General features: G+C 39.3%; 1 protein-coding gene across 1 annotated transcript in view; it reads left to right on the forward strand.

Annotated features, from left to right (window-relative positions):
• erbb4b (erb-b2 receptor tyrosine kinase 4b) overlaps window positions 1-20,725 on the forward strand; it is a 434,153-nt gene extending 413,428 nt beyond the window's left edge. Inside the window, exons 24-28 of the mRNA XM_088353033.1 lie at window positions 1,377-1,474; window positions 6,029-6,199; window positions 11,967-12,201; window positions 14,952-15,080; window positions 17,512-20,725. Of these exons, the coding sequence (XP_088209159.1) occupies window positions 1,377-1,474; window positions 6,029-6,199; window positions 11,967-12,201; window positions 14,952-15,080; window positions 17,512-18,182 (1,304 nt within the window). The 3' untranslated portion in view covers window positions 18,183-20,725. The remainder of the gene's footprint in view (window positions 1-1,376; window positions 1,475-6,028; window positions 6,200-11,966; window positions 12,202-14,951; window positions 15,081-17,511) is intronic.
• Window positions 20,726-27,733: the final 7,008 nt, after the last annotated feature.

The raw sequence follows: 27,733 nt of genomic DNA on the forward strand, positions 1-27,733 counted from the left end.
TTAGGGGCAATGACTTGCCAGCGAGCAGACAATGATGTTCTGGGATGTGTTGATGACTCCATGTGGGCTTTCTGTCTGCTGCTGTGTTGCCAGCATAGTGAAGGACGGTGGTTTTCATCTTTTGTCCTTTGCGTGTTTGTTGAATTTCAGTTGAGGAGAATGTTGGCAAATTCAGAGGCTGGGGATGAACTGCTTCTTGAGAAGTTTTTTTGATCGTCAGAATATATTTTGGAGACCATTCCAATACAAGTCTTGGATCGGACAATCTTAGCAGTAGTGTAACTCTGGCATTTTGAAGCAAGATTGTTGTACATTTTTCTGAGGTGGGGTTTCAGGGCCAACTGGTAATTGCAACTTCTGTCTTCCGGTTGCGTTGTTAGCCATTTTTCGTATTATGAGCCAAATCCTTAGAATTTAAATTTGCACACTTTAGCAAAATTGACAGTTTTTATTCCAAATGCACAAGATCTTGTTTTAACAGTCATTTCAAGTCAAGTAACATTTACTTGTATAGCCCTTAATCACAAGATGTCTCAAAGGACTATACAGGATCACAATGACACCATCCCCTGATCTTAAACCAACATGCGGGCAAGAAAAAACTCTAAACCTTAGCACGACGGAAATAAGGAACCCTGAGAAAGGGCCTTACAAAAGGTAATCCCCCTTCTAGGATGACCAGGGTGCAATAGATTTAGTATTTGGTAACAGTACACAAAACATATCAAATATCAATAAAAGAAAACTAGGTAATGAACTATAGGTAAGAAAGTGCATGACAGCAACAACGCCTCAAGCCTGTAAAATAGTCCAAAACATACCCATCTCTGCCAGCTAGAGCTAGTCTGTGCAGGCGTTAACATGCTTCAGGTCTAGATGCTGGTCCGCTGACTTATTTTAAATCATCCTTCTCCCTCGTATCACCACCAGCCAGGCATTCGGAAAAAGACAGGAAAAGTATGAGGTGGGCATCAAGGATAAGCTATTAAATAGAAGTGGGTCTTAAGTCTAGATCTAGAAACATCCACTGAGGTTGCAGATCTTATCTCCTGAGGCAAAGCATTCCACAGCACCGGGGCCCGAATGGAGAATGCTATCGGGCCTGCAGACTTCTTCTTGGCTCTTGGAGTCACAAGTACACTGGCGTTTTCCGAGCTGAGGCTCTGTTCAGTAACAGGGGGAAACCATAAATAAACGCATGAATTATAACCTCTGCAGACTATGTTTAAATATCAGCACGGCTGTGCAACATTGATGAATGTTAATCTGGGTATAATTAAAATAATTAAAATAGTTGAATGGGATTTCTGTTTTTTGTGATGCTACATTACTTACGTGCAATGAAACACCACAGTAAAATCTGGTGATTTTTCCAGGTTGGATGATTGATGCGGACAGCCGACCCAAGTTCAGAGAGCTGGCGGCAGAGTTCACCAGGATGGCCCGTGACCCTCAGAGATACCTTGTTATTCAAGTAAGTCATCCATGACTGTCGAATCCTAATCAGATTAATAACTTGAGCAATGTTCAAGGTGTTCAGTCTGAGGGGGTTTATTTCCAGGGAAAATGTTTTTGTTTGGGAAAGAAAACGTGCAAACTTTGTTGAAAACTCGTGGCAGCAATTATCATAGAGCTGAGATGACTCTCAAACGTTAATGTGACGCTGATCTCACAGATTGAAGTTCTCCAGAGTTCATTTTAAGTTCACAAGAAACAAAAGGAGTGTTTAGTGTGATTTATGCGCGAGGAATACATTAACTTGCATATCTAGGACAAGAAAGGATGTTTTACCTGGTTTTAGAATCAAAGATGGAAGTCAATCGCTGACTGGTGTAAAGTTTAGAAGACAGTCAAAATGAGGAAGGAAGACATAAATGGGTTTTGAACTTGTGATAGAAAGGGAAAAGAGCCCCAAAAACAGATACTAAAACCTGTTCTAAAAGCCCTTTAGCTCTTTCTTTTGTTTAGATCTCCTAGGTTACGAAAGCAGATAAGCCCTAAAAGGTTTGGGCAGAAAAAAAACAGTTTGATTCTCCGATAATGACAATGATGTAAACAATTCATAATACAACGGTACCTCTACTTACAAATTTAGTTTTTTCTGGGAGTAGCTTCACGACCTGAAAACTTCATGAGTAGAGACGCATTTTGAATGTAAATGCGCTTATCCGTTCCGTTCATATTTTTTTAACAAATCATTAAAAAAGATCAGGACATGAAATTAATACATGTTATAATTAAATTACATACATTACCCTACTTACGAATGAGATTCCAGACGATCGTTTGTAAGTTGAATTAGTTCGTAAAGTGCTATAATTTGTATGGAATGTATTTTTAAAGTTTATACAAGTATGTTTAAGGCTTGTTTAAGAAACTTGTGTTGTTTTGCACTGAAAAATAAAGAAATATTGAAATAATATGCTCTATTAAGATAAATAAAGTGAAGTTTAACTTACTTTTGGAAGATGGGCTTCAAGCGTTAGGCGACTTCCTCCTCACGATCCAACCATTTTCTCAACCTAATCAAGCTTTCTTATTCCACTTTATTTAAAAAAAAAAATGCTCGCTTCTTCTTTACACTTTACACCAACCATATTTAATGGATGCACAAGATATTAAACAATAAAAATGTCAGAGTTCCCAGCACGCTGTAGATACAGTATAGAATGTTTACACACGAACTAGGAAGAGGAAGCGGATTTCTTCTTCGCGGTGGATGCTCGGTGAAGTATTGTTCTTGTGTTGATTTCAAGGAAAGTGTCCACCCTCAATACACACAAAAACTAAACTAAAACAAGGCAAAGAGCCTCGGTATATAGAAAATGTGATGAGGCAAAGAGCCGCATTCTGATTGGCCAAGAGCCGCATGCGGCTCTAGAGCCGCGTGTTCGCCACCCCTGCACTAGAGTAATGTCCTGTACTCGGAAAAAGGTGCACAATACAAAATCCAACTTACAGCAATGTCTGGATATTCTTCGAATTCCCGAAAAAAAATGTTCCTATGTACTGTTGTTCGAAACTCGAATGTTCGTAAGTAGGGGAGCGTCTGTACCACACCATTAACGTAAAACGAGAGGCTTATCATGTAAAAAAAGAAAGAATAAGGCAAACGCTAAAAAATAATGTTTACCTTGTGAAAAACTGATCTAATGACATCAGTTTTTTGCCGACTTTTGACAATCCGTCGGAAATGAGCGAGCCAGACGTAGCGATTGCCCGACTTGTCACATTTTTTCCGGGTGATTCCGTTCCCCAAATTCCGAAACCTCGTGAAGTTTTGCTAAATGTCTTTAACTTGGGCTGATTGAATGATGGCTGTGTCCTCCTCCTCGCCAACTTGCCAGAACCCTTCTTCCTCCTCGTTTCTGAACTCTGAACTATGACTGTGACATGAAGAGCATGCTGGGCGTATGCCAGGCACATTATAAGCAAGCAGCGCGTACTGTGTTTTGGTTTTTGTATCCTGAAACGCCTTTGTAACTAAAGGCAATATTTTTTTCCATTCAAGTACAGTGGAACCTCGGTTCTCGACCATAATCCGTTCCAGAACCTTGTCCGATCACCGAAATCATTTTTCCCATTAAAAATAATGTAAATCGTTTTAATCCGTTCCAACACCCTGAATGTTTACCTTGAATGTTTAACGTAAACATAAAGCTAACCCAGGCTAATCGTACGTTCGCGTTATCGTAATCTTCCGTACTAAAAATTACGCTAACATGAACGTCTAAAAATAAAAAAATCAGGTCATTTACAAGTCATTTAGAACCCGGGTCTCCACAACAAGTGGTGAGCGGTTCATTGGAAAGGGGGTTTCGTTCCAACACCCTGAATGTTGGGCTCCGTTCCAACACCCTGAATGTTTAACGTAAACTTAAAGCTAACCCAGGCTAATCGTACGTTCGTGTTATTGTAATCTTCCTTACAAAAGATTACGCTAACATGAACGTGTAAAAATAAAAAAAAGGATAAAGAAAAGAATTATGAATAGGAATTTTTACCTTTGTGGTGGTCAGCAGAAGGCCCTCGCACACCTCCTTCATATTTGGCTATTATTTCTTTCTTAAATGCAATAGTTGTACGCACTACTTTTCTTTTTTCACCTGTAGCAACTTTGCTGCTTGCACTGACTTTCTTCGGAGGCATAATAAGGGGCTAAAACACCTGTAGGCCGCTCAGCATCGCACCCTTGCGTACACACTCACGCATTACCGGCGTTCGAACTGATTTTTTGACCGACCAGCGAAACAAGAATTTCTCGAAATTTTTGGTCGGACTCCGATTCGTTCGAACTGAGAGGCGTTCGAAAACCGAGGTTCCACTGTACTTCGTAACCTGAAACTTTCTTATCTAGAGACATTCTTAGAGGTACCACTGTAGTTAAAACAGTCAACAACAGTACTGAATAATAGTCAAAATAACAAACCGGTATCAGTCTCAATAGATTTCCCCTTCAGTTCAAATCATCATTCAGAACTAAAAGTCTTTTACAACACGTATAGCACATAATAGAAGACATCATTACAAATGGAGACATGATCATCCACCCACGTTAACTCAATTTGGAGAGGCTGAAGTAATCCCCGATGCACCCCGCATGAATATGTAAGGCTGTAATCGAAAGTTAACTCGATGCTAAGGATGTCCAGCAGCCTTTAAACTCTATTATGCAACTCAAACATCACCATTGATGTCAAATATTTACTCTCCCAAGGAGATCAATGTAATTGATTATTTGTTAATAAAATCCGCTTTACCCTTGGATTTCATTCGCCTCGGCTGGAGAAAAGTCACTGTTGAGAACTGCGATTTTGAGGTATTTACCGAAATACATTGCAATAAAGTAGCAATCTTCGGATTAGGGAAAAACAGCTGTCATTTTTAAAATGATGTAGTGTTTTTTTTTTTTTTTTTAACTGCATCCTCTCGTTCCCTTTTGTCAGCTTCACCGCCATGCATAATTGCGTTCAGTCCCCCGATCGCTCTGGGGAAATCCTATCCTGGGCAATCATGCTTTGACATCCTGTGGTTAATTTAGCAAGGCACGTGTGCTCTCAAGACAGGGGGTGTCAGGCATGTGGCCCGTGGTACTGATAAGGCCGGCGAAAAGTTTAAAGTTGGCCCGTGAGGGACACAGGGAGAAGAGCATGAGAAAAATGAGCGGTGGATTGATTTAAATATATTAACTCACAAAGCAACTGTCGCTATATGTTGTTTCTCTCTTTTTGTCTCTCTATTTCGCTCTCTTTTTTCTGTTTTTCTCTTTTTATCTCTGTCTTTTTTTGTCTTTGTTTTTGTCTCTTTCTTTCTGACTCTCTTTTTCTCTCCTAATAGTGTTCTCCCTCTCTTATTTTCTTGTCTCTTTCTCTCATTTGAACTACTTTCTGTCTCTTTCTTTTTTTTTTCTTTTTTTTTTCTTTTTTTTTAATTTCTTACTTTCCATATTTCTGTCTCTATTTCTTTCATTTTTTTCCGTCTGTCTGTCTGTCTGTCTGTCTGTCCGACCGTCCGTCCGTCCGTCCGTCTGTCTGTCTGTGTGTCTTTATGCCTTTAACTCTATTTCTCTGTCTGTTTTTAACTCTCTTTTTCTCTTTCTTTTTATGTCTTTAACTCTCTTTCTGTCTTCATGCCTTTATCTCTTTGTGTCTTTCTCTCTTCATGTCTTTCCCTCTCAGTTTCTTTTCTCCCTGTTTTTCTTTGTCCTTATCTCTCTCACTCTTTTTCTTATGTCGTTTTCTATTATTATTTTTTGCATTCCATCTGACTATCTGTTTCCTTCTATTACTTTCTCTCTTCTCTCTTTTTCAATGTATTTATCTTTCTCTTACCCTCTTTGTCAGTTTGTTGCTGTTTCTCTTTCTTTCTTCTCTCTCTCTCTCTCTCTCTCTCTCTCTCTCTCTCTCCCTCTCTCTCTCCCTCTCTGTATTTCTTTATTTATTTTTAATCTACTAGTCCGGACCCAGTGAGAGGGTTTTTTTTCTACCATGCGGCCCCCGGGCTAAAATGAGTTTGTCACCCGTCTCAGGGGGATGACCATATGAAGCTGCCAAACCCAAACGATAGCAAGTTCTTCCAAAGTCTCCTGGAAGAGGAAGAGCTGGAAGAGCTGATGGATGCTGAGGAGTACGTGGTGCCTCGCAACCTCAACATACCACCTCTGACCTACACGTCACAAACACGCATGGACCCCAGCAAGGTATTCTCTTCTGGATTGTCACTTGAAGCTCTTTAGGTAACAGGAAATGGAGAGAATGTCAGTGTTTTACTTCCATAATGTTATATATACAGGACTGTCTCAGAAAATTAGTTTTGTGATCAAGTTTTTTAGGTTTATTAATGCAATTTTAAAAAATGTTACACATCTTGATTCATTACAAATGAAAAATAATATAACCAATCTCTTGTACTGATATTGATGATTATGCAATAACTTAAATAGCCAACATTTTAGAATCCAATAAAAAAAGTAAACTAGTTTACAGAAAGCATTAAATAGCAATAAAAGCATGATAAAAGGCAGTATTGCAATATTCCAGGTGACTGATTTATTTTCCAATATTTTTGTTTACATTTCCTCTTTAATGGTGGTACGGAAAATTGAAGGAGAGCATAGGGTCTCCATTGAAAAACAATTTTGTAAGTATGACATTTTCCACCTAAACAACACACTCAGCCACACATTCATACCATTCAGGGGAGAAGGAAAGAAAAATATTTTTTTAAAAATTAGAAAAAAGGGGGGGACTTAAAAAAATTATAATAATATGAATTAATAAATAAATTAATTAATTATAAAATTCCAGGTGAATCCAGATGAAATGACATTTTTCCATTTGAATCGCATTATAAAAAACATAACTTATATCTCGCAATATTCTAATTTTAACACAATATGATAGATAGTAGTAATAGTATTTGTGGTGCATGGGTGTCTAGTTTGGTTTATTTAACTCTGAGTCAAGGCTTTAAACTCGCTTTTTTTTTTGTTAGAGCTGTTATTAAGTCGTGGAGTTTTAAGTTAAGCTTAGAATTACTTTTTACAAATGTGGCCTGTACATTTGTGTGATTATATAATTATTTTTATGATTATTGAAACAGAGTTAAAGCACATAAGAACTCATAAATTGAAGCAGCTTTACAGATTTTTGTTTTTGAGTTAGAGCTTTAAAAACAGTGAAAAACCTTAAAACTGCTTGAAGTTTGGGTTTCAGGGTAAAGACACTCTAAAAGGTTTGAGTTCAAGCTTAAAATGACTCAGTATTGTCAAAGGTGACAATTTATTTGCTTTCTAGCAGAGAAGTAGCACAAAAAAATGTATTCCAGCTTTACAATTTTGAATTAATTACTTACTGCAAACGGGAACGCTGACAAGTCTGTCTAACTCTGAGTTAATTCATTGAAGATGCTTTATACCTAGAGTTAGGTCCGTAAAGTTATTCTACTTTTAAGCTTTTAGTCTAAAGCTTTGATTTTTTTTTTGTCACTAATTTACCCAACAAAGACTATATACCGATGGTATATTTATATATTTAACGCACAAGTTAAAACAACCCTTAAAGCTTTAACTTATATGTCTTAACTTACTTAAGTCTGCATTAAAGCTTTAACATGTTTTAACTCTTGGGTAAACTTCATAGCTACACTAACTTACAATTCATATGTACAAGGTAAAGCTTTAACATATTATAACTGAGTTAAACCTTTCAAAGATACTTTAACTCAAAAGTAAAAACAACCCGTAAAGCTTTTACTTATACATTTTAACTTACTTAAGTCTGCATTAAAGCTTTAAGATGTTTTAACTCTTAAATAAACTTCAAAGCTACATTAACTCACAATAATATGTACAAGGTAATGCTTTAACATGTTGTAACTGAGTTGAACCTTTTAAAGGTACCTTAATTCAAAAGTTAAAACAACCCCTATAGCTTTAACTTATATTTTTTAACTTAGTTAATTCTGCATTAAAGCTTTAACACGTTTTAACTCTGAGATAAACTTCATAGCTACATTAACTCAAAATTCATATGTACAAGGTAAAGCTTTAACATGTTGTAACTGAGTTAAACCTTTTAAAGATACTTTAACTCAAAAGTTAAAACAAGCCCTAAAGCTTTAACCTATATGTTTTAACTTACCGTATTTTCCGCACTATAGGGCGAACCGGGTTATAGGGCCCACCCCCAAAAAATAGTTTTTGGTCCTATATCTTCCATACATAAGGCGCACCGGATTATAAGGCGCTACATGGGAACGTCGACAAAAGAGTCAGATAGTTCAGTCAAACTTATTACCCCCTTAACATTCCGAGAGCTTGCAAAGAAGCAAATACGTGTCGTAGACACGTGCAGATGCGGTGTCCATACGATGTCACTCAAATGCATCGTTCCAAATATCATTCGGAAGGTTAAAGTCTTGGGATTCAAGAAATGCCAACCATTCCTTAGTTTCTATTTTCTTTTTCGCTCGCAACTTTACTATGCATATGAAAATAAACACTCGGAATTGAGTTTAATTTAGAAAAAGACCCATCACAGAAACATCGATATCACTCTGAAACAAGATACTGGGAAAATATATAGCCGGAGTAGCTCACCGAAGTCGTTGCGTTCAATAATAATGTGCAACCATGGTCCTCTTATATCCGTGAGTGTAGTAAATCCAGGAGAACAAAATATTTACAAATACAGAATGGTAAAACATGTTTGCTCTATGCCGTAGACAACCAAACTTGCTATTCACATTCATCTTTGTCGGCCAATTGCAGGCTTTGTTTTGCCCCTTTAGCCTATGCGAGCCTGTAAATGATAAAAAGGATCCGCCCCCTTTACCTCCGAATAACTTTAGCCAATAGTGATCGATTCAAATGATGATTGACACATTGGCTGGGAAATGAAACGCCCGCATATGTATCCCAGCATACACCATGGACCACATCGCCTACGAGGAAAAATTTAGTCGGTGGCTGCTTGCCTTTGTTGCGAGACCTTGCGACTTAATATTGATCCATTTATAAGGCGCACTGTATTATAAGGCGCATGGTCAGTTTTTGAAAAAAATAAGGGCTTTTAGGTGCGCCTTATAGTGCGGAAAATACGGTACTTAATACTGCATTAAAACTTTAACATGTTTTAACTCTGAGATAATTTTCAAAGCTACATTAACTTGAAATTAATATGTACAAGGTAAAGCTTTAACATCTTGTAGCTGAGTTAAACCTTTTAAAGATACTTTAACTCAAACGTTAAAACAACCCTTAAAGTTTTAACTTATACGGTTTAACACTGAGTTAAAGTATCCTTAAAGATTTAACTCAGTTACAACATGTCAAAGCTTTACCTTGTACGTTTTATTTGTGAGTTAACGTAGTTTTGAAGTTGATCTCACAGTTAAAACATGTTAAAGCTTTAATGCGGTGTTAAGTAAGTTTAAATATGTATATTTCGACAGCACTAAACTCAAAACATCAAAAACCAGGGAAAGAAATGAGAAGGCGAGCCAAAGTGATGTTGAAAATCTAGCAACAGATTACTGCATAGTACGAGCTCAGTGGTTTCATGTAACAGCTGCAGGCGGACCACAGCTACTGATCCGTCCAGGATACAGAATAAAATAATGTTCCTTGAATTCGACTTGTCAGTTAATGTTACACACTAACTGTGTGCCGTGCAACATTGAAATATATTGCAGAATTGTCTCTCTCCAGGATTTGTGTGGTTCAAAAGTGTGTGAGAGGATTAGGAAAGAAATAAGATGGAAGCAGAATAGAAATTTGTGGTAAATACGGTCAGGTAGATAAGGGGGTGTGGGTGGTATTTCAGATGATTGAATACCAGAGATTTTTTGTTAGAAATAAAAAATAAATTCTACATCGATTTCCGTTTTTGGCCCATTGCTGCAAAGTTGTATAATGCCGTGATCTCCTGGCTGGACAACAGTTACAATTGCAAACACTAATCTAGCCATAAATATGGTAAATTAGCTACTCTGGCTATATGGTCCACACTTAAGAAACGAAACTCATTAGGACTTATGTATTTGGATGGGTGCCACCAGGGTCTAAGACACACCACGGGAAGTTGTTGGTTAAGAGATCTGTGAACCGTGATATTGTTAGATATTTAAAATAACGTTCGATAAACAAAACTTGCTATTAATATGATCAGCAGCCTGAAAAAGAGTGTGGAAATCAAAACAGTGGAAAAACTCGCATCCCGATGGCAGTACATTTATCTCAATTTAGGTATGATTTTTCCTGTTTTAAGATACAGTGTTGTCCTGTTTCTTGATAATAAGAACATATATCTTGAAATAAGGAATATTGATTTTACTTATGGCAGCACGGCGGCGCAGTGGTTAGCGCATGTGCGGCACAGTCCTGAGGTCATGAGCTCGAACCTCCTGTGTGGAGTTTGCATCTTCTCCCCGTGCTTGCCTGGGTTTCCTCCAGGCATTCCGGTTTCCTCCCACATTCCAAAAATATGCATGTCAGGTTAATTGGCCGGTCCAAATTGTCCCTAGGTGTGAATGAGCGAGCGAATCGTCTGTCCCTGTGTGCCTTGCGACCGGCTGGCAACAAGTTCAGGGTTTCCCCTGCCCACTGCCCGAAGACAACTGAGATGGGCTCCAGCACCCCCGAGACCCTACTGAGGATAAGCGGTGCAGATAATGGTTGGATGGATTTTACTTATACTATTTAACTAAATGGTTTTTATACAGTGAACCATCATTTATCACAGGCTTAATGTTCCAAACAGAGCCCATGACAGGCAAAACCCACAAAATAGACACATTTTATTCTTTTACAATTATTATACAACTAAACTATGTGTAATACATTTAGCCAAAAAATAAAACCATTTTAAAATGCTCAAGATTACCTTTTACAAAAAATACTGTATGCTGTACCTGTAAACATGTATTAATTGTTAATAAATACCCGTTGTGTTAAGAACTGTTTAGCCCAGGGGTCAACAACCCAAAATGTTGAAAGAGCCATAACAGACCTAAACGAACAAACAAAAATAGGCCCATAAAACCTTAAATACGCCTTTAAAAAAGATCAAAACAAAGAAGATGTATCTGTAGCAGTTACTCATTAAATTTTAAACATTTTACAACATTTAAAAACATTAAGAATGTTTGCATGTGTCCTCCTACAGAAACCCGATTTTAGAATCTATATTACCCCACACCTCCTCTTTTTCAGATTAAATTATTTTTGAAAAAGCTCCAGGGAGTCACTAGGGCGGCGCTAAAGAGCTACTAGAGCCGATCAGAACACAACGAAAAATTAAAATCCGTGAAGTCCATGAAAGGCGAACCATGTCATACGGAGGGGTTACTCTGTATAGTTTTTTCAATTTTACGTGTATTCTCTTGACCACATTTCGTCTTGTTTTTATTGTCTTTTGTTCACCAACTATAAGAAACTAAGAAATACATTTCAAAGTAAAATGCTTATGATAGCATATAATTCAGCAAATAGCGAATTTATGGGATTTTTTTTCTTTATTTGACGATATATTTGTTTTAATTTTGCCTGTATTTCTACAATTTTTTGTATTGTTTTAATACTTAATTTTTCAATCTAGCCACTGATCTCTAAATCTCTAAATTACTTTATATTTTCCCAAAGTGTGTGTGCTCATGTGTGTGTCTGAGTGTTTGTGTGTGTGTGACTTATAGGCTCCAAAACAGCTGAAACGGGACCTTAGGCCTCCGCTAGTGTCTTTAGCTAGGTTTCATGTAAAGGCACCCCCAATAGTCTGCTTTTGTGGGGTCTCTAAAGCTCCCTGGCAGCCAAATTGGCTACTGGAGCTACCGACCACCGACCACTCCAAGCAGCTGAATCCAATCTTCTATCGGCCCAGCAATGCCAGGCCATTTGCTTGTAACATATTACATCAGAAAATCGATAATTACTCACATTTTTGTTATCCCAAACCATTTTTTCCTACCAGGAACCAAATTTTAGCCGGCAGGACCTGCTGGCCACACTGCAGCGTGTGGCGTCGGTTCCTCCGCCCATGAGCGCCACCTGTCTGGTTTCCCAGGACCCGACCTTAAGTGGGCAGGCCGCCGGAGGATTTGCCCGTGCTAAACAGGACGATCCACGATGCAATGGCACTTTGAGGAAGCAGGTCTCCCCGAGATCAAGCGTCCTTGTGGCTGGATCTGTGCTTTCTAGTGGACCAGGTAGGAAGGACTTGAAGAAACTGCAGTTTCACTTTTATTCGTCAGGGGTGGGCAAACTTATTAAAAACAGAGGCCCATTTCCAGCAACCAGCACTTCAGTGTTTTAATACAAAGATCGCTCGGTTTTCACAGTTTTGTTAACCAGAACCAGTCGCGAAAAGTGAAAATCCGCAAAGTAGCGTCACACCTTCATAAAAGCCCACAAAGGGTTAAGCTTATCTCGTGATGACATCATTACTGACTGAAAGTATACGACTCTAGCAAAATAACAATTATAAATCTACAAATAGTAAGAATCAACACATACTTGCAGTTGAATGAATGATTTGTTTGTTACACAAAAGCAAAATAAAATTAGAAGTCTTCTCCCAGTGTTAGAAAGCAATTTAGAAATCGGCCGGCTAGCTGCACCCTAGCATCAGTTGTCCTCTGATTGAGCCAGCAATCCGCAATGATTAAAAAAAAAATGTCCCGAATGTAGCAGTTTCCCACAAATTGGAGCTTCAAGGTGTCCATTTCATAGCTAAAGGACCTGGTTGGCAAGATACAAGATCCGCAGCGGTGGTTTGGAAATGTGTTAGCCTGGCCGGTAGCAGTAGGGCGGATCAGCAGCACTGCTCTTGCCTTCTCATTGACACCACCCCAGTCGCTTGTGGAACCAGATTATAATCCTTAGAAATCCCGCTGGGGATGTGCATTTTGTTGCGCAATTCTGACCTGACTCAGAGTTCAACTAAATTGATGAATTTCTATTCAATGTGACGAGCCGCTATTAGTTAGCGGTTGCTATGCTTTCCAATTTGTCCATGGAGGCAGTGCCCGCCTGCTGCTTGACCGACAGCATACACCACCCTTTTACAGTGGCTCACACAGACAGTAACACCAGCCAATCACATTCGCGGACACAGAAAGTCATATCCACTTAACCCAAAACGCCATCCCTAATCTTACCCTGCTCTCAGAACACAATGCACGACACAATGATATCAATGACAATAACGACAAAATCAATTAAATTCAACATCCGCGAATGATTTAACCAGCAATAACCGAAGCGCGAAGTTACAAGGGGTCTTTGTTGTACATTGTGTTTGCTAATTGTGTTTTCTATTAGATGATTAGAAATCCCTTGTGCAATGATGTTATCATAGCTGAAAACAGTTTAGCTGGTTAGAAAATCAATAAAACAGACCTTGCTTTGAGTTGTTCCAGTATCTAGAGCATCAAATCTATAGGTGTCATTAAACTTTCAGAATGGGCTGAAAAAGAGAACTTTTGTGTGACACTCGAGACTCTATTCAAGTTCAATAAATTGCCAAGAAACGGAAGAACTTTTACAATAGTGAGTACTACTCCCTCCGAGAAAAGCACAAACAGGCTCTCACCTGAGAAGAAAGAGATGTGAAAGGCCTCACTGCACAACCAAGCAAGAGGACAAGGGTCTCTAGCAATGTTCCCTCTAATTTTCCACGGGTCTGAGCGTTCACACAAAGTCGGTGAGCAACGCTTGAAGCAACAGTGAGCAACAGCAATCCCAAGTGTGGCAACTAAATCATTATCAAACATGTCCAAAACTTGACATCAACTTACATTCTGCTGAGTTTCCGGCAATGCAAAATTATTTTTCACTTTTGAATGAATTGACTAATGTATTATTGCAAAAGTTGTACAGCCTACAAACGTCATTTGTTTTTACAACAATTCTTTCACAAGATTTCCATTTTTTTTTCCTGGTATCTTTTGTCGCTTAATAATAACATGTATTTAATCATATTTTTTTGTGGAAGTACAATGTTTGCAACAAGATTGACTTAGTATGATTGGAATTATTTGAATGCAACACAAACTTTTTCTTCTTTTTCCCAGTTTTTTTTCTATTTCATTTTAACTCCTTTAAAAAAAATTCCTCGCTGTTACTTTTTTCTTTTTGTTCTCTATTTACTTTTTTCCTTTGTTTCTTTCCTTTCTTTTTTTCTGAATTGTTCCTTCTTTTTTCTCTTCAGCTTTTCACTACTTTTTCATTTTGGTATTTTTTCTTTTCTTTTTTGTTCTATTCCCCCCTTCCTTAAAGTCATTTTGTGCACAATTTTACATATTTTTTGGTCATGTAGGGATTAAAGAAGCAAAAACAACCCGAAGAGCCGTTTGGGACCTGAAAGAGCCGGTTCTGTTTAGTGAGCCGAGCCGAAGAAGCCGGTTCTCGAAAAACTCTAGTGACTTTACTCAACTTGGATCTACTTCGACCTTGACTTCAAAATACCGCATCACAGCGTCAGGGGAACCCGTGTATTTTTACCTTTATACACTGTAACTTTGACTTATTTTGCTTCTTTATTAGCAATTTCGAGCCCTGATAATTATGAGCTGGCTAGATTTTCTTGTGCGCGGAAAAGCACTGGGTAGTGCGCAATTGTGCACACACGCAGCTTAGAGGGAACATTGCGCTGGATAGATTTTCTTGTGCGCTAAAAATGTGCGGGTAGTGCGCGATTGCTCACGCACGCACCTTAGAGGGAACATTGGTCTCTAGTTTGAGAAGTAAACATCTTAGAGGTCCTTCACTAGAAGCTTGGTTGGAACCCTCAAAACACCAGTGTCAACATCCACAGTGACTATGTGACTCTGAGATGCTGGCCTTCGAGGCAGACTGGCAAACAAAAACCCATGCCTGGGACTTGGCAACCCTTGTTCTAGATTGGAACAATTATGGTAAACAAAACATTACTTCTGTGTTGCTTTTTTCCATCTAGGTGGACGGGGAGACTGTGCCGGACAGCGTTACAGTGCCGACCCAACCGGACTCCTAGCTGAGCGAGCGTCAAAGGGGGAGAAGGAACCGGATCCGTACGCCACGACCATGCGAGAGAAGAAAAATTCAGGTTGCTTTGACTGGAATGATTAAACACACTTAGCGGAACGGAATAAGTAGAGCTCATTGGACACGACGGTTTTCAAATAATGATATGCGCCAGGGGGAAGGGACTTCACCCGAGGAGCAGTAGGTTAAAAAAAGTGCATTTGAAAACAGGAAACAATTTCCATTTTTCGACAGCGAGGAATTTGTCATCTGTATTTTTTTTTTGCCAAAGGGGGAGAGAAAACCGTATGAGCTGAAAAGCACTAGATTATTTATGTAATTGTATTTTTAATACAAACGTCAGTTTTTTGTTTTGTTTTTTAAACAGGCTCAAATCTGTGACTTTAAATTTGAACTACAAGTGCAGTATATATTTTTGGGGCCGACCAGAAGTTTTTGAACAAAAGGAACCCCGTTTCATCTGAAATAAATGTATATATATATATGTAAATAAGACAATATGATGGAATAGCTAGCAGCTTAAAAAATACCATAAAACCAAACAGAACTTAGTTTGTTCTTCGTTACAAATGCACTTTCTGAAAACAAATAGGTCCAAACCCAATTGCCCCAGGTATCAAGACAATCATAAACTCCATTATCCATCCATCCATTATCTGCTTATCCTCAGTAGGGTCGCGGGCATGCTGGAGCCCATCCCAGCTGTCTTCGGGCAGTGGGCAGGGGACACCCTGAACTGGTTGCCAGCCAGTCAAAAGGCACACAGGAACACAGGGGCTTGCTCATTCACACTTAGGGACAATTTGGACCTGCCAATTAACCTGACATGCATGTCTTTGGAATGTGGGAGGAAACCAGAGGGTCCGGAGGAAACCCACGCAAGCACGGAGAGAACATGCAAACTCCTCACAGTAAAGGCTGGTAGCTGGATTTCATCCCATGACTTCAGAGCTGTGTCGCAGGCGTGCTAACCACTTAACCGCAGAAAACTCTACGAAGGGTTATTTGCTTAGAAAAAACAACAAACCCCAACACCTCCAAAGTCTTTTTTAAGTCGCCGGCCGTATTAGGCTAAAAGAAATTGGTCCCAGGCCAGGAGGCATATATTTAATTTTACTTTTCCATCTGGAAGCACAGAGCCTCAAATCCAATAACTCAACAATGAATAAGGTGGATGAATGGGTTTTGAAACATTTATTATGTAACCAATTGAATAAAATGTATCCCTTCCTTTGCATGTTCATTTGGCAAAGTATACAGTATAAACAAATAAAAAATTGAAAAAATATAAAGTGTTCACGGGCTGGACGGCGACACAGTGGTTAGTGCGTGTGCGGCACAGTTCTAAGGTCTTGGGAACCTCCTGAGTGGGTTCAAATCCAGCTACCGGACTTCCTGTGCGGAGTTTGTATGTTCTCCCCGTGCTTGCTTGGGTTTCCTCCAGGCACTCCGGTTTCCTCCCACATTCCAGAGACATGCATTTCAGGTGGATTGGCCGGTCCAAATTGTCCCTAGGTGCGAATGAGCGAATGAGTTGTCTGTCCCTGTGTGCCCTGCGATTGGCTGGCAATCAGTTCAGGGTGTCCCCTGCCCACTGCCCGATGATTGCTGGGATGGGCTCCGGCGCCCCCGCGACCCTGCTGAGGATAAGCGGTACAGCTAATAAGATGAGAAAGAGTTCACCTCCAATATAAAGTATTCAGCTGTAAAATATAAAACTATTCACACCCAAGTTATTGCACTTTGAACTGGGATATTTCACTTAAAACTCTGTTCCTTGACTGTGGTTTAGTAAAGTCTTGAGCAGGGTTGGGTAGGGTTACTTTAACTGGATTACTTTCAATTACTTTTGGATTACTCAAATACCAAATATGCTAATAAAAGACAAAAGAAACGAAATATGAATACAATTATGACTCACAACACGTTGTAAGCTTTCTCTCCTGGCTTTGATCTCTTTGATCTCCGGCAAAACTAACATAAAATGCGACAGAAACAAAATGAAAATAAATCAAAACAGCTTGCCAACATCATTTTTGCCATTCCATGTATTCCGTTACTCCCCAAGCCTGCACACAATTTAATAATTTTATTTATATTTAGTTTCTTTTGTCTTTTATCAGCATATTTGGTATTGGAGTCATCCATAAGTAATTGAAAGTAATCCAGTTAAAGTAACCCTACCAAACCCTGCGCTTAAAAGTGGGGTATTGCACATTGAACTGGGATATTTTTCACTTAAAACTCTGTTCCTAAACTGTGGTTTAGTAAGGTCTTAAGGTTTAAGCATGTCACAATGATAAAGTACTTACAAAACAAAACCAACACAGAAAATACACTTCTTTTGAAATCCAACAATGCATCGAAATCGCAATACTCGTCTGAAAAATCACAGTTGTTGTTTGTCTGTTTTTTCAAAATCGTGCAGGCCTAGTCCTGCTCTTTGTTTTTGCAAATTAAATATTGTGAAATGAATCCCTCCATGTTTTCAGAATACACCAACCCGGTCGAGGAGAACCCGTTCATCACTCGTCGCAGAAACGGCGAAACCCACGCCACGGTCGACGGAGGAGCCTGCCACACTCTGCACATAGCCACCACCTCCTCCATCGCCAACCTCTCCGGCGGCCACAGGAGCGAAGAATACATCAATGAGCCACTTTACCTGAACACTTTTCTCAACGCCGGGGACAAAAACGGATTAAACCCCACCGTTTCCTTCTCGCTCCCAGGAAACACCGCTGCCCTAACCGCATCACAGACAGTCAACCAATCCGCATCCGGCCATTCGGTTCTTTCTTCTGGATACACCCTGGTCCCTGGTCACCTCTCACACCCGGCGTATCCGTCGCACACCCTCCACCCGGGGCATTCCGGACACGTCTCGCACTCAGGCATCACCGGAGGCACCATCATGGTGGATAAGAAAGGCAAGAAGGCGTCTTTTGACAATCCCGAATACTGGCAGCACAGCCTGCCCCCGAAAGCCTCCATGCACAACCCGGAGTATCTGCAGGACTGCAGTACGCGTTTCTTCTACAGGCAGAACGGACGCATCCGGCCTGCGGTGGCCGAAAACCAGGAGTATTTGTCCGAGGCGGCTATGAAAGCCGGGAACGTCTTACCGCCTCCTCCTTACAGGCAGAGGAATACTGTGGTGTAGTCGGCCACCCGTAGCACGAAGAGACTCGGCATAAACTGAGAGTGCTACCTTGAAAATATTACGAAACGTCTCTTACACACAATTTTCTGTTTTTTTTCCAGCCCAGGTTGAGACACAAAAGCAACCGGAGTTTAAGTATGGTAACCGAGTAGATGAGATCCCCAAAAAGTGGAAAGCCCAAAGAGAAGATTGTTGTCATTATGCTTTTACTATCAATTAATACTCTACTTTGCCTATTTTTGAGTATTTTCCATCTACAGATTTGAGCTTACTGTAATGCAGGTAAAAAAAAAACGATACGTTGGAAATGTTTAGCTCTTTTTTTCTCTTTTTGTGTATTATTTAGCAACTCCTAGTGGTAACAAATGAATTTCACCTTATTAAAAAAATAATATTCATTTAGAAAAAAGCAAAAATACATGAAACTATCATAACAAGAAATACTCATAAGTCAAGACATTTGCATTTTTTTACATCACATGAAAAAGCCGTTGGCATGTTTTCGGAAAATTTGTATTATCTAGCGCCATCTGGTGGTGAACGAAACTTCAGTCATTTAAAAAAAAAGACAATAATGATTTAAAAAGTAGGCTAACAGATATGAGATATGATACAAACAAACATTTTCAAAATACCTGTACGTCGAGAAATTTGAATTTATTTTATAGAAAATAAGCCTCACCTAAAGGAAGCTGGTATAATTGGTTGGGATCTTTCTGCTTCGGGTACCCCCCAAAAAACATTGCAAAAACCTGGGTACATGTTTCTTTAAGAGAAACAGTGCGGGTGGTCATTTTGAGGCTTTTTAGCACCAGTTTTAAGTTGCAATACACAATACAGCGACATGTGATGGTAAATTAATACACACTATTCCTTTACATGTCTCATCTCATCTCATTAGCCGTACCGCTTATCCTCATTAGGGTCGCGGGGGTGCTGGAGCCCATCCCAGTCATCTCCAGGCAGCGGGCAGGGGACACCCTGGTATTTTTTTTTAACTTTTTGACATATTTTAATAGTATTTTTGTAAATCTTTACATATTTTAACCTTTTTTTGTGAAATAAGAAAATGTAAAATGAAGCAAAATTCTCATCCAACAGACGGTTGTTCATTTTCTCCCAATTTTAAGGAGACATATCCTGTGATTGCTTTCGCAATAAACTATAAGCATCATGAAATGAGATATTTTGATGAAGACAAATTTTAAAACCATGATCTCTCACGTAAAAAAATATCACGACTATAAGGTGCACCGCATTATAAGGCGCACCCCCTGAAAATATTTTTTGGTCCTATATTTTCCATACATAAGGCGCACCGGACTATAAGGCGCTACAATGGGAACGTTGACAAAACAGTCAGATATTCAGTCAAACTTTTTAACCCCTCAACATTCCGATGGCTCGCAAAGAAGCAAATACGTGTCCCAGACACGTACGGACACGGTGTCTGTACAATGTCACGAATCACTCAAATGCGTCATTCAAAGTATCATTCGGAAAAATCCGCTAAGAAGCATCTCTGCATCGATGGACGTTGGTTGTTGCTTGCTGTCTGTTTAGCCCATAATTCCTGTTTACAAATACAGACTCCATGCCATAGAGAAACCTAACGTGTTTCACATTCATCTTTTCAACCAATTGCAGGCTTTGTTTTGCCCCACTTTAGCCTATGCAAGCCTGTAAATGCTAAAAAGGACCCAGCCTCCTTTCCCTCTGAATAACTTTAGCCAATACTGTAGAGACAGATTCAAATGATGATTGACACATTGGTTAGGAAATGAAACGCCAGTATATGTATATTGCAGCATACACCGTGGACTACTTCACATTCGGGGGCAAATCTAGTTGGCAGCTGCTTGCCTTAGTTGCGAGACCTTGCGACTCAATCTATATATAAGGCGCACTGTATTATAAGGCGCATGGTCAGCTTTTGAAAAAAATAAACGCTTTTAGGTGCGCCTTATAGTGGTGAAAATACGGTAATTAAAATGTCACTGAATAAAATTATGACTCAAAACACGTGGTAAGCTTTCTCTCCTGGCTTTGATCTCTTTGATCTCCGGCAAAACTAACATAAAATGCGACAGAAACAAAATGAAAATAAATCCAAACAGATTGCCAACATCATTTTTGCTGTTCCATGTATTCAGTTACTCCCCAAGCCTGCAAGAAAATTTGGTAATTTTATTTATATTTAGTGTCTTTTGTCTTTTATTAGCATATTTGGTATTGGAGTAATCCAAAAGTAATTGAAAGTAATCAAGTTAAAGTAACCCTACCCAACCCTCCAAATGACATACAAAAAAAATACTTCTGAGCTAACTTTTTTAAGTTTCTAACGCATATAATCAAATTTAGTGCTTAAAAAGGGATATATTCACTTGTATACTGCATTGGAATTGTGGGACGTTCAAAGATCGGAAACTTCAAAGTATTTAAAGATAAATCTCTCTTCCCTAAATTAGATATATTCTCGTAGTTTACATTAACCAACATTTGTTGGAAAATATTATATTTCTTATTTCAAAGGTACAGTGTGTAATATTTAGTGCCTCCTAATGGTAGAGAAACTCATTGATTTAAATTTCACGCAAATATACATGAACTATCATACCAATATTATTTAAAAAAAGAAAAAAAAAAAAAAACATGGGGCGAGAATTTTGTATTTCTTTTGCATAGTGGGTTCCCTACCTTGAGGTCGCCGGCATATTTGTCTGGAATCTTGCTGCTACACTGTCCACTCTGGCACTGGTTTCCATTAGCATTCAACAATACAGTGCTTTTTAGAGGTCAAATATTAAACACTGGGGCTTCAAAGATTGTTTTTCTTGTTTACCGCACCGGTAAAATGAGATTAACTATTGTAAAATGCGAAAAACATACAAAATTTGCTGCGTTTGAGACGAGATTTTCCTTTTGTTGCGTGGCGTCGTCTCCCCCGCCCTTCAAAAGTGACGCAAGCGAGCACAATTGTCGTGACTCGCCGAGTAAAAAACAAATAACTAAAAGCTGCAGTCATGTCATGCTAACGCCCAGATGTTGCTAACCCACGCACTTCTTTTACATGTTGTTGCACCAGTAATGGAATTCAATAATTTATATCGCGCAATATTGTTCTTCGCACCCACCGCCGGCCTTGACACGAAAATATAATCGCAAAATATGAATACGTAATTAAACGCCTTCGGGTTTTAGATAAAGCCATCGCCATCTGAAATTTACTCTTCGAGAAAAGCGCCATTAACCTTCAGACAAAGTACACGGTGTTCTTGGACAATAACTGCGTGCGGGAAAGGGTCAACGTTGTCTAAATGTCAGGGCGATTTTGTGGAAACTTAGCTTGACGGAAGCACTCAAATGAAGATGCTTTGAAGATTGCCTTATTTACAGTCTTGATCTCTTGCTTTTATTCGAAGACAAAGCGTAGTATGAGCAGAAATCGTTGCTAACAGTCTCCATTTTTAGGCTGAGGGAATTATTTTCTTTGTTGTTTTTTTCCAGTGTAACCGCAGTGTACCTGTCCCACCAAAGATCCTCATTCACGCTGGACTGGATGATGAGGTTTTTATTACAGTTGCTGCAGATGAAATGAGTCACAACTTTAGCTTCTCTGCTGGCTTTGATCTCTTTGATCTCTATAAGGGGAATTAACATTTTAGCACAACAGAAACAAAACAAAAATAAATCCAAACAGCTTGACAACATCAATCAGATTACTGTGCATGTTGAGAGATTTGTCAGCTGTGGTTATAATGTTCAAAATTAACTTATTTTGTGGAGCACCAAAAGATGTGTCTTACCGCTGGCAGCTCGCTCTGTAGACTGCCAACAAAACCCGGTCCGGTCCGGTCACATGTCAAAAGCCAAAACAAACCATACCCCATACCAGCAGGTGGCACTGTTGGACTCACCATTGAAGGACACTTACCAAAAACTATACACATATTTCAGCAGGAATTTCAATGAAACAAAAGTTATTATTACACCCGTTACACAAGTAATCAAACCATTTGCGCTTGTACGATGCATGCTAGCCTATAAACATGAAAACGCGGTTTATTTGGTTGCATATTCTATTTTCGTGCAAAAAACACAATCCGTCTCCAGAATATTAAGAAAACCCAATAACATGTGCTTGTTTAAAACCAGAAGTGGATAACTTTTAACAAAAACAGAAATATAATGCAATCATTGGAGAGGTTTATTTACGCAAGTTTAGCAGTTGTAGACTAAAACACTAGTCTTCTTTTTGTTTAAATTCGAAAAACAATTGTAAATTTTTAGAGGGAGATTGATAGGTGCTTCTAACGTGAGAAAAGTGGTAATTATGTCATGATGACTGCTTGGTGCCAGCCGCTACTGGCTTCCTGATTGGTTCCCCGTCCTACTTAAGCTCCGTCCTTTCACTAGCCTGTTGTCAGTCTGTTTTCACAAAGCAAGCATTTTTGACTCTGATTCCCGTCGGTCCAGTTTTGTCACCCGTTTTCCACCCGTCCGTTCCTGTTTTCCCCGTTTGTCTCCGGCTACGACCCGTTTTTTGACCCCGACCACGTTCTGCTTTCCCGTCCCGGCTAATGACCTGTTTTTTCGTCTACTACACCACGATCTCCCGCTCTGGAAGATCCACTTCCGCATTCAGCAAGCACAGGATCGTGGGCACTGCCTTTCCACCACATCTCAATAAAATTGTGATTAACGTTACGCATCTGGGTCCTACTTCCGTTCTGGTCCTGACAAATCAGGCGCATAAATTGATCGTCTTGGCAAGTATTTTATACAATACAGGTCACACACATCAGACAGTAATTAGAATTATCTAGTAAGATAAATTATATGTTTAAAAATGTATTTATTTGTACTGAATTTGAAAGATGAGATCAACTAATTAAAACGAGAAAAAATATCTATAATGAGCTAAAATTTAAAATGTCCTAAAATAAATTACAACAGTATTTATTTTCACGTATGCACCATATTTAAACAAACACTACTTCCTGTGTCCATCATGGAAAATGTAGTTCAAGCACCGGCTCAATATTTATGGCGGTACACAGTGGGACTGAAAGGAAAACAGTTTTTGTTTGTTTAGTGCTGTCAAAATGTCATCCAACATAGTATTTGGCATTAGCCTAAAAAATGAAAGGTCCATGAAGCTATCCTACTATATTTTTCTTTGTTTAAAGGGACACTGTGTAGTTTTTGACCTGTGAACGTCATTGTAGAGTGTAAAGCAACCGAAAAAGCACAATGGAGTGCAAACTACGTAGACTAAAAGTAACCAAAACGCAGTTTTATTTCTGTTTTTTTTTTTTACCCAGCCTTTTTGTGGGTTTGGGGTGCCCGTAGAAGCAAGACGGTTAACATTTATGTCAGCTCCCTTTACGTGAGGTGCACGTTCATGTTAAATATAGACACGTTTCTTGACGTAAAATAATTAAAAATATGCACTTTTATATTGTCAAGACCAGAACAGAGACAGGACCCACTTGCATCGCGTTTCTCACAAGTTTTATTGGAGGAAAGAGAAAGGGCTGCCCCCACAGTCCGGTGTTGGCTGGACGCAAGTTGCTCTGGTACTCTTATTGTGCTCTGAACGCGGAAGTGGATCTTCCGTGGCGAGCGATGGCGGTGTCAGGCGCGGAAAAAACGTGTCGGTAGCCGGGACTGGAGAGCAAAAACATGGTCGGGGTCGGAAGCGAGTTGTAAGCCAGAATAGGAGAGAAGACAAAGTTGGGAACAAAGACAGGTCGAAAGCCGGGACGGGAGAGCAGAAGTGGTCAGGATCAAAAACGGGTCGGAGCCGGGGACAGACGAAAACAAAAAAATGTGACAGGTGGGAGTCAGGGTCAAAAAAGGCTTGCCTAGTGTTCACTGAGGTTCGCAGACGGACTGACACCAGGGGACAGACAGGACTGGGTTCAAATACTGATAAGGGAGCCAATCAGAACCCACGCCAGTTGGCGCCAAAAGAGCAGGCACAGCTGAATCAGTAATCATGACATATATGATTTTTCATTTATTTCTGCATACTGTTAAAATCAAGATTTTTTTTTTAAATGAATGAAGTTTTTGTTACTGCTAGGAGGTGGTAAATAGTACATCATTCAAAGCTCATTCAACAGTTATATCCCTCAATATTTTTGGCCTAGCCTTACCAACTAACTTTTCATATTCCGTACAATTTTTCTCAATAAAATGGCTATGATATTCAAGATCTATACAACGTCCCATTATGGATTGAGTGGAAATGCATTGTTACTTTCAAATACAACTATGACAGACTTACACATAAAAAGTCAGAAACGACAAGTTAGACGTTGTGCTTGACTGCGCCTGAAACTAGCATAATTTTTTCTAAACTAAAATCAATAAACGTAGCTAACCTTTAGAAAATGTAGCCGCAAGCCGTAAAAAAACAGTGACACTAAGTATTTTTGCACCTAATTATTCTGATTTTGACTTTGTCTGATTCATACCCCAGAGCGATTTATAGTCCGAACCTAAAACGGTCGTAAATTCTTATTAGAGATGGGAGCAATTTATTTTATTTTTATTTTTTATCGCCCTATATAAGTGGCTATTAAATGTGGGTACATGTAACACTGGGAGAAACTCCAGGGGGCACTTGAGATTTTTAAATATATGTTCCAATAATCCGCCTAATTTAAATCATTTAGTCATTCCTTGTAAAAAAAAAAAAATAGCCCAATTTGGGCACATTCACTACTTGGGTAATTTGTTCAAAATTGGGTTCTGCTGCCCCTTGTGTTTTTAGCAGTATCTTAACTCCTCTTAGCAGTTTAGCGTCTGGGATCAACTTTAATCCAAAACAGAATAAAACTGAACAGTACAATGGAAATACCGTGAGTCTGACACCACATAACAATTGACAATTTCATTTTTTAAGGATTCATGAAACTTCCGGAAGCATTGTTTTATATCACTTGAGTGAATTACAATGTATAGTTGCGAGTATTATCTGTAGAAAGGGACTATATGTTCACTGAGATAGAGTTAAAGTTTTATTCTTTCAGTCTTAAATTAACACCCATCCCTCTCCAGTCCGTTTTTTTGGGTAGGTGTTGCTCTCTAATATAAAACAGATAGTAGCAGGAGATACAGCACCTTCATCATCTGGTCGCTGTTGTTTTTCGTTGTAAAGCATCCTCCCGTTCTTCAAATATTAGCCGGATCTTGGCATTGATGAGGAGTGGCTTATGTGTGACAATACAGTACTAATACAGAGTGTTAAGTTAACACTGAAAGAGTGATCTGTCAAGGACCAGAAACGGAGACGGGACCCAATTGCGTTTGTTTACTCAGTTTAATTTAGAAGGAGGAAAGGGCTTGCACCCACCATCCGGTGATCGTCAGTCACGGGTAGCAGATGCTTGGAACGCGGAAGTGGCACTTCCGTGTCGAGCGAAGGCAATGTCGAGAGCGAGAAAAACAGGTCGATGGCCGGGACGGAGGAGCAAAAACGTAAAACGGGTTTGGAAAAGCGGTCGGCACCGGCAATCAGACGGGAAACAGGGCAGGATTGAGTCAGGAGTCAAAAAGGGCTTGCCTAGCATGTAGCTGAGGTTCGCAGACGAACTGACAATTGTTGACAGGAAGGCGGGTGTTTAAAAAGCGGTCAGAAGCCAATCAGCGTCCGTGGCTGTTGGCGGCAACGGACATAAACTTATAACTCTACCTACGTAAATATATGGTTCTTATATTAACACTGTGTACACAACCAGGTCTATGCGGGTTTAAATTATTATTTCTCTTTTTCAAATTACATCTGGTATATTGTCTTGCTAAAAGCTTGTTTAGTTGCTTTCCGCTAGTTTTGAATTTGATTTGATAGTGTTCAGCTCCAGAATAAGTCCATATTTTATAAAGTTCATAGCAAGAAGTTTTCACAAAATGACATAGGTGGTGTCATTTGCTTCGCGAGTTCTATTAATCCATTCTCTCCATCTCTCATACAGCCTTATTGACCCTCCAGTGTGTTTCGTAGCACAAGCATCTAAGTGACAGTCGTAAAGAGTCAGCACAAGCTAGATAATGGATTTCAATGGAAAGAAAAGCCAATCTTACGGAAGACAAAAACCAATGCAGGGGTCCTCTAAGAGCCAAAAGTGGCTTTCAGCTTTTTTCCACGCCACTTCATACACTTTTCCTCATTCCCAGAAGGGGATCGTGTTCCCCGGCCCCCATGTTTCACCCACTCAGAAAAACTTCTGTGGCGGGCAAGTGGGAGCAATCTCACAGTGAGTATTAGCATTCCGGAGATATTACCTTGGCAATGCATCAATATTGCGAAAATGTGTTTTCTTTTGTGTTTTTTAGTTTTCAAATATGTACCAAATGCTATAGTAATATGCGGGGTTATATCCATAAATTGATTAAAAGGTCAGTCAGATTCTTGCAAATAAAATCTGCAAACAGCTATTGGCATCAACGTTGTGAAAGGTTTGATAACTCATAATGTGGTTCTTCTGTCTTTTAGCTCTAAAGTCTGAAGTACAGTGTGTGTTCAAATGGTATGCTAGTATGCAAAGATATTGATACAAATGTAAGGTTTTAACATTTATTAGACTGAAATCTGACTCAGAAGACACTTCATGTGTCTTGTCTAAACCATTACAGTTGGAGCATGTTCAAAAGTCGGGGAAAATATTGAGCCGAGCGACGAATATAGTCCACATATCAATTCATTTAGCCTATTCAAAGAGTTGAACAAATCGGGTCTTTCTGCCGTGCCAAAATTACAATCGTGTGTAGAAGACTAGGGGACTCCAGGGTTTTCCCATGTTATAACACATACCGATGCAAATTTCCCAATCCTATTCTTGAAGAATGGGAGCAGGGGTGATAGGTCATCGCCCTCCAGACAGAATGGTGCCAGACACACACTCCAACCCCCCAGCTGAGGTGAAAAGTCATTGTTATGTGCACAGAATGGAAGAAAAGGCACATTCCAATGCGTGGTTTACGACACCCTTCTTTCAGATTTCGTATTCAAACACTGAAGTCAGATTTTAGAACAAGTATATTTTACTTTATATAAGATAAAAAAATGCATAAAATATTATATAACTTCACTAATAAAGTTCGCAAGAGGCTGACGTATGAAGGGAGCATTAACAATGCAAAAGCTCCAAAACTCTGAGTGTGGTTCCTTTGTCTTTTAGCTTTCATTTGTAAACTATAAAATGTTTAGCAAATGCTATGCTAATATGTGGGTCTATATCCAGAAATGTTACAAAGGTTGGTAGGATTTTTGCTAATCAACTTAGCAAGAGGCTATCGGATGAAGGGAGCATCAGCATTGCGAAAGCTCAACAACTCTGTGTGTGTGTTTTTCTGTCTTTTAGCTTTCAAGTGTGAAGTACAGAATGTGTAGCAAATGGCACGTAGGGGTTTTATCCAGAAACTGATACAAAGGCTACTCTGATTTTGTTTATGAAGGTAGCGAGAGGCCAGTAGTTGAGGGAGTATCAACGTTATGAAGGTCCAGCAACACAGAATATGGTTCTTTTTTGTCTTTTAGTTTT

This window comes from Urocampus carinirostris, chromosome 14 (genome assembly GCF_059441175.1).
Source record: "Urocampus carinirostris isolate Australia breed hairy pipefish chromosome 14, RoL_Ucar_1.0, whole genome shotgun sequence".
Taxonomy (NCBI): Eukaryota; Metazoa; Chordata; class Actinopteri; order Syngnathiformes; family Syngnathidae; genus Urocampus; species Urocampus carinirostris.